Genomic DNA, 7,026 nt, shown 5'->3' on the forward strand with positions numbered 1-7,026 from the left:
CGTGTGCGAGAGCGAGGATGACGCACTCACGTGGGGAGGACTCTCCTGGGAGCCGAGCAGCTCCTGCGCCCTGAGCAGCACGGCGGACGGCCCGTCTCTCTGCAATCACAGCTGTTAGCAGCGCAAACCGCGGGCTGGGACCTGAGCCCCTAACGGGCCCCAGGTGTGGTCCCAAGTGCTTTACTGCATTGACTCACTAAACCACAGAGGAGCCCTCATGTCCAGTCGGCTGGCAGGGAAACTGAGGCACAGAGGTGGCACTGCTCGCCCAGGGTCCCGTAGCCAGCGTGAAGCCGGGCCTCGAAGGAGGGCAGCGCACCCTCTCTGGCGGTGGCAGAGTGGGGCCGGGGACGCTGGGCAGCGGCGGGGCTCTGGGGCAGGCAGACCCCACAGCGAGACCCCAGGAACACGTCCCCGCCGGGAGCCGAGACCCAGGGCCCCACATCCCTCTGTGCCAGTGGGGGCGGCCGCTCCCCAGGTGCCTCTGGTCCCTTCGGGCCTCTGCGCCCCCGCGGCTGCCCAGGGCAGGAGGACCTCGAGGGGCGCCAAGGCTTATGGGCGAGGGGACCTGGCCGCCCCGCGCAGCGTCAGGATGGGACTTCGGGCTCCCCAGCGCCTTGTCGTCTGCAGACTCGCTGAGGCGGAACCACGGGCGCAGACAGCCCTCGACAGCAGTCTGGGGGTCTGACGGGTGCCTGGCTGTGTGGCCCCCCACAGCCACAGCCCGACGCAGAGTGTCCGTCACCCTGTGGTGCCCCCCCCCCCCCGCCGCCCGACCCTCCCCCGCTGCTTCCTGCCCCGCGCTCGCTCGGCCCTCCCAGAACAGCGAGTGACTGACGGAACAGCGAGTGACGGGTGACAGGCTGGGCCACCGTCGCCCTGGGGTCTGGCTTGTCTCAGCCTGTGACGTGGGATTCCGAGGGCATGAGTCACCGAGTCACCGGAGAGAAAGTAGAAGAGAGGTCGCAGGGCTGGGCGGGGCGTGTAACGGGGACGGAGCTTTGTTTTGGGGAGACGAGAACGTTCTGGATGGTGGTGGCGGAGGCGCAGCAGCTCGGAAGTGCTCACAGCACGGAACTCGCCGGAGCAAACAGTCAAGACGGTGCATTGTATGTTGCGTGTACTTCACCACCATGTTTTAAAAAAGGAAAGTTTGAAAAAAAACACACAAGCTACTGGATGACCAGAGGGGCCGGTATTTCTGTGGTTGAGGAAAGCCAGGCGGCTCTGCCTTCCGGCACTCACGCCCAGGCCTGACGCCGGCCCTGCGCACTCCGCCCAGCGGGGACCTCACTCCGCCTGCGGCGCACGCTGCGGCCCAGAGCAACCTGCCGAGGACGCCGCCAGGCGCTGAGCTCGAGGTCACGAGGTCTGGCCTGGGGTGACCTGCTCACGGGGTGTCCGACGGCACAGGGCAGCTGCTCCCCCGCCCGGCCCCTCAGCCCCGCAGACGGGCCCAGGACACACCGCATCCCTGGAGAGAACACCTCCTCAGACGGCCGTCAGTCTGAGCGCGGGCCGGCCGGCTGGGAGAGCTGACGTCTGGTCCCCACGCAGAGCCAGGAACGCAGGGGCCAGGGGACATCTCCCTCCAGGACTCCAGGCCAGGTCTGAGCCGGCCGCGACCAGCTCCGGGCCCCTCGTGCCCCTCACCCGCCCGTCTCCCCTGGGAGCCTGACCCGCACCCTGGGGAGCAGCAGAGGGTCGGACTGGACGCCCCTGCCCGGGGGCATCTCCAGGCTCCATCCCTGTCTGGCCAAGGGTCCTTCCGTGAGTCCTCGCCCTGCAGTCTCTCGCCCGGCCCCGCACAGGCCAGGCCCTCCCTCCTCCCATGGCCTCCGAGCCGCAGCCCGAAGGCAGATTTCACGAGCTAGCCCCGTCCTGCCTGCGTGCGGCATCTTAGCCTTTAGAAAACTCTCAATTGCAAAGTCTTCAAACGTGCACAAAGAGCGTCATCAACACACAGCATCGACTCCAGGCCGAGCTGGTCTCAGCCGCAGCCCCCGCGTCCCCTCCCCTGGCCCGGCTTCCGCAAGCCTCAGACGCTACGTCGATGCGGCTGCCCCACGTCAGGTCTTGCGGTCTGGGGACGTCATCACGTTTCTTGGCATGAGGACGGGTCACCACGGCTGGTCGGCACGTCCCTGAGTCTCTGTCACCCGCAGGCCCTGCTGTTCGTTCGTGGGACGGCTGGTGGTTCGCCCTGAGCCTTCCTGGCAGGGAAGCCTTGCGCACTGCAGCCCGACGGCGCGTTTGCCGCGCCCCTCCGAGCCGGCAGCCGCGTCTGGGGCTGCGCCAGACTCAGCTTCGCTTGATCTTCACCGGGGGCCCTGTGAACCCCACGACCCGGCCCTTGACTTGGCTGCTAAAGAGCCATTAAATGGGGCTTGCGCTCTTGCTCCTGCGCTGAGCGGCTGAGCCATCCTGCACCAAGACTCGCCCTCGCCTGCCCCTGCGTCGCGGTCCGAAGAAAGGCAGGAAAATGCAGGATCCCCTCCCAAATGCGTGGATGTTCAGGCGAGGACGTGTGCGGCCCCTTCCCTCCCGCCAGCTGCACTCCACCCCCAGTTGCAGACGCGAGAGCCGTGGCCATGCGTGGGCGCCGTCCTGGGGGCCGGCTGCCCGCCCCCTTGCAGCAGTCTCTGCCCTCGGGGACCCACACCGGCTCCTCCTGCAGCTTCCCCATGAAGAGGAAAGTTCCGAACTGCAGACGGGGAGGACAGCACCAGGTGTGCGGGTCCCAGCACCTTGCTCCACGCGAGGGTCCCCACGTGCTCCTTCCTGGACCGCAGGGAGCGGGCGGGGGACGCCACACTCCTTGGCCCGTGCGTGTTTCCAGAGAACGAGGGTGGGGCCCGCAGAGCGGCCCCGGGCACAGGCCAGGCCTGACCGAGCGGGAACCAACTTTCTTCCCTGTGGACGGACGCAGGCCCCGCTGCCTCTCCCTCCTGGAGGGGGCTCCTGGGTGCTCCCCTGCCCTCGGAGGGAGGCCGGGCCCCGGAGTCCGGGTTTGATCCTAGCGAGGAGCTGGTCTGTTTGTGCTAAACACAGACGAGCTTTTCCGAGCAACAGGGACAAGGCCGCGGGCTGAGCCCCAGGTCGGCACTAATGAGCCATGATGAAAGGGCCCTCGGTGGCCGCGGACGGCAGATCTGATGGACTCGCTTGTGCCTGGCGGTGCGGCAGGGCTTGCTCTGCTGTGTGCCGTGGGGGCAGGGGCCTCTGGAAGCCGTTCCGAAGGACACAGCCACCTAAGCCAGATCTGAGCCGGACACCCGAGCGCCCTGGGTCTCTGTCCGTGTCAGTGCCCTGGATGCACACTCGTGTGCGTGCACACGCTCCCGGGGTAGTGAACACAGGACTCATCACGCTCACCCTGCGGTCAAAGCGGGAGGCCGGGCCTGGATTTCAGGGGCCACGCAAGTTTCAGGGTCAGTCCATATGGACAGGGGCAGGTGTGTGTGTCAGAGCAGGGACAGGACAGTCCTGGGGGAGCCCGGGGGCACCCTGAAGGTCCCTGAGCCTGGCTCCTCCCCTCAGTCACCCTGCTGGCCCCGGGCACACGTGCCAGCTGCCAGCCTGGAGATGCGCAAAGTTAGCACCAATCTTACCAGCAACCCCCTTCGTTTCTAGACCCGATTCTGTTTGCAAGTGCCCGGGGCAGAGTCTCACTGCTGAGGAGGGTGGCAGGCCGGTGGGGACACGTGGGCTTTCTGGAAAGGCCAACCTGTTTTGGGTAGACGGGCCGTTTTGCTTGGCCAACCCCTCTACCTTCTCAACATGGTCAAGGAAGGGGACACAGGGGCCAATGTCCAGCTCTGCTCGAGCCACGGTTTGGAAACAGCAGACGTTTGCCTGGATCTGCCAGACAGTCCAACAGCCCCCACGGGGACCGTACAACCCCCCACCCTGGACCAGACCCTCCATGGGTTTGGCAGCTGGTGGGGCGGGGGCGGGGCAGGCCCAGCCTCTCCTGTAAGGGACGCCCCCGTCACGAGCACGGAACAGCCAGCGTGCAGGGCCCGTGCAGCCTGGGCACAGCCACTGGCTGGGGATGGGAGAGTGGCCTTGTCACCAGTCAGTCGCTCCCAAGCCCCCTAAAGACAGATGGTGACGACGATGTCCAGGGGCACTAAGGAAGCCAGAGCGCGTTCGGCAGGTGCCACCTGCCCAGGGCCGCCGCTCCACAGGTGTCTGAGGGGGTCGGCACCTGAGCAGCTGGACCAGGCACACGGCACTCTGGGGCCGGGTGATGTCGTGTGGGTGTCCAGTTCCAAGGGCCCAGCGGAGGGTCCACAGGACGGGGACATTTCGGAGGGCAGGGCCGGGCTGTCCTCTCTCCCTGTGCTGCAGCGTTTGTTTGCAATGACTGCGACAGACCACATGCTCCTGCCCAGGCCTGGGGGGCGGAGGGGCGGGGGCTGCGTGCAGCATCTCCAGGTGGGCACTGAGCACATGGACCCCCACATGGCGATCTGGCGCGGGCTGCTGCCCCCAGGCCCCTCGACCAGAGGCCCCCCAGGGAAAGCCCATCACAGACAGGAGGCAAGAGAAGGAGCCTCGCAGGAGGTGGAAGGAAATTTCCCCCTCTGTTCCCACTCGTGGCCCGGCCGCGTCTGCAGGGACCTCGCTGGGGAGCTGACCTCGCTGACTCACCCCTGCTGGCAGCTGCTCAGGCGGGGACCTCCCCACGCGGGGACACCTGTGGCCACAGGTTGTGCACACGGCGGGGGACAGGGGTCTGGCTCTGCTGCCACAGCCCACCTCAGTGGTGGTCAGGGGAGGGTCAGCCAGGGCCTGGGGGGGGTGTGACAGGCAGGCGGCACCCTCCCTGGCACTGCCATCTCCCCGGCGGGCATGCGGCCACACACTGGCATCCGAGGCAGCCGAGGAAGTTCTGCGGGAGGGGGCTGAGGCGGGGGCTGCCCCAGCCCCTCTGGCTCGGCAGAGAGACCCTGCCCAGACCCTCCTACCCCCTGCCCTCCTCAGCCCGCCCTGGGAGGGAGGGAGCCCCGACCCCCGAGGCTGCCCAGGTCCTAGAGCCCAGATGCTATTCAGTGTCGTGTCCGCCCGACTTCCCCTGTGGACACCCTCCCGTGTGTGTTCCCAGCAGAAACACTGCCACGACCACCAGCAACAGCCGTCACCTGTGAGTGTGTCCACGTGCCGGGGCCCACGCCAGCCCTCCCACCAGGGTGCCCCAGTGCTCTCCCTCTTGGGGCAGTGCCATGACCACCACATTTTGCAGTTGGGGAAACTGAGGCTAACTGGGAACCAGCCCAAGATGGCATCAGCTTCAGCTCTGACACTCAGGCTTGTGCCGAGGCAGGGCAGCCCGGCGGCACTGAGGGGCCGCTTTGGGGCATCTCTGCAGAGGAGAGGGTTGTACCCTCTTGGGGGCAGGAAGCCTGCCGAGAAGCAGATGAAAGGGCCCCCTCCCTTGAAAGAGGCTGGTGCCAGCCCGTGCAAGTTTCCGTTAGCTGCTTAGGAATTTGGAGACACCGGAGGTCCATCCACGGACCCTAGGGAGGTCGCTGGCAGGGTCTCCAGCCCCCCTCAACAGAAGGGCCAGATGGGGGCTGAGCCTGGCGTGCTGGAGGGGTAGGAGGAAGGGTGTCTGCCCCCCCACTGGGCCCCTCCCTGCCCGGCCTCCCCAGGGGAGACTTTCCCAGCTCTCCACTCCTGGACCACAGGGTTCCGCCCCACTGGAACCTAACTTTGGGGTGTGGGAAAGGGGAGAGCTGAGGCTTCCCCGGGCGGATGGCCACCGGCGCCCCCTCCAGCGTCCCAGCCTGGCGCCCAGTGGCCCCTGCCTCCCCTCAGCCCTACCCCCACCCCCGGGAGGCTGCTCACCTGTATGACGGCCTTGACGGTGGCAGTGCGGACGGTGGGCGTGCACACCAGGCCGCCGGGGTGCTGGCCGTCGGCGCTGCGGTTCTGCTGGCCCATGGTGAACAGCATGGGCACGGCCAGCAGGCCCGAGGCCAGCCAGATGGCGCCGATGAACTTCTTGGTGCGGCTGCGGGACATGAGGGTCTTGGCCTTGAAGGGGTGGCAGATGGCCAGGTAGCGCTCCATGCTCAGGCTGGCCACGTTGAGCGCCGTGGCGTAGGTGCAGGCGTCGCGCAGGAAGTAGTAGCCGCGGCAGACGGCGTCGCCGAAGGCCCAGGGGTGGTGCACCCAGATGAAGTTGTACAGCTCCACGGGCATGGCCAGCAGCAGGATGAGCAGGTCGGACAGCGCCAGGCTGCCCAGGTGGTAGTGCACTGTGCTCTGCAGGTGCTGCAGCGACTTCTTGCGCGCCAGCGTGAACGCCGTCACTGAGTTGCCCACCGTGCCCGCCACGAAGAGCGCCAGGTACACCGCCGTCACCAGCACCTTGGAGTAGATGTCGGTGTTCACGTCCAGGTCGCCGCTGGGCGCGGCGAGGGCGTTCTCAGAGGCGTTGCCCGAACCGTCGCCGAAGCCGGGGGCCAGCAGCGCCGCCTCCAGCCCCAAGCGCGGCGGCCGCGGGGTGCCGGGCGCGGAGCCGTTGAGGCGCATGGTGGGTGCCGGCCCGCAGCTCCGTCCCGCGCTTCCGCGGCTGGAAGTCCTGGCGAGAGCGGCGCGTCGCAGGCGGGGATGGAGGAGGAGGGGCCCGAGGAAAGGTTGCACGCAGGAGGGCGAGCGGGGCGCCGTCTAGCCGGGTGGCGCCGGACACGGATCGCGCTGCCCCTGGGGCGCTCGGGTTGCGCTCGCCACGAGCTCTGGGCTCCGCGCTCCTCTGGGCTCCCGGCTCCAGACCCGGCGCTTCCTCGAGTCCCCTCTTGCGGCAGGCTCTGATCTCCAAACACCCGGGGGCCCTGGCCAGGGCGGCAGCGCGGTCCTGGCGCGGACGGAGCTGAGCGCACGCACCGCGGCCGGCGCGCTCCCCTCCCTCGCTCAGCCCTGCTCCCTCGCGCTCTCCCGCACCGCTCCGCTCCGCACGCCTCCCGCCCGCCCCCGCCCTCCCAGCTCTGGAGCCTCCTCCTCCTCCTCCAAGCAAGC

The 7,026-nt window shown here is 68.1% G+C and overlaps 1 protein-coding gene across 1 annotated transcript in view; it reads right to left on the minus strand.

Moving 5' to 3' along the window:
* The window catches only part of NTSR1 (neurotensin receptor 1), a 33,047-nt gene extending 26,504 nt beyond the window's left edge, over positions 1-6,543 (minus strand). Inside the window, exon 1 of the mRNA XM_012772918.2 lies at positions 5,854-6,543. Within this exon, the coding sequence (XP_012628372.1) occupies positions 5,854-6,543 (690 nt within the window). The remainder of the gene's footprint in view (positions 1-5,853) is intronic.
* Positions 6,544-7,026: the final 483 nt, after the last annotated feature.

Source organism: Microcebus murinus, chromosome 16, assembly GCF_040939455.1.
Source record: "Microcebus murinus isolate Inina chromosome 16, M.murinus_Inina_mat1.0, whole genome shotgun sequence".
Taxonomy (NCBI): domain Eukaryota; kingdom Metazoa; phylum Chordata; class Mammalia; order Primates; family Cheirogaleidae; genus Microcebus; species Microcebus murinus.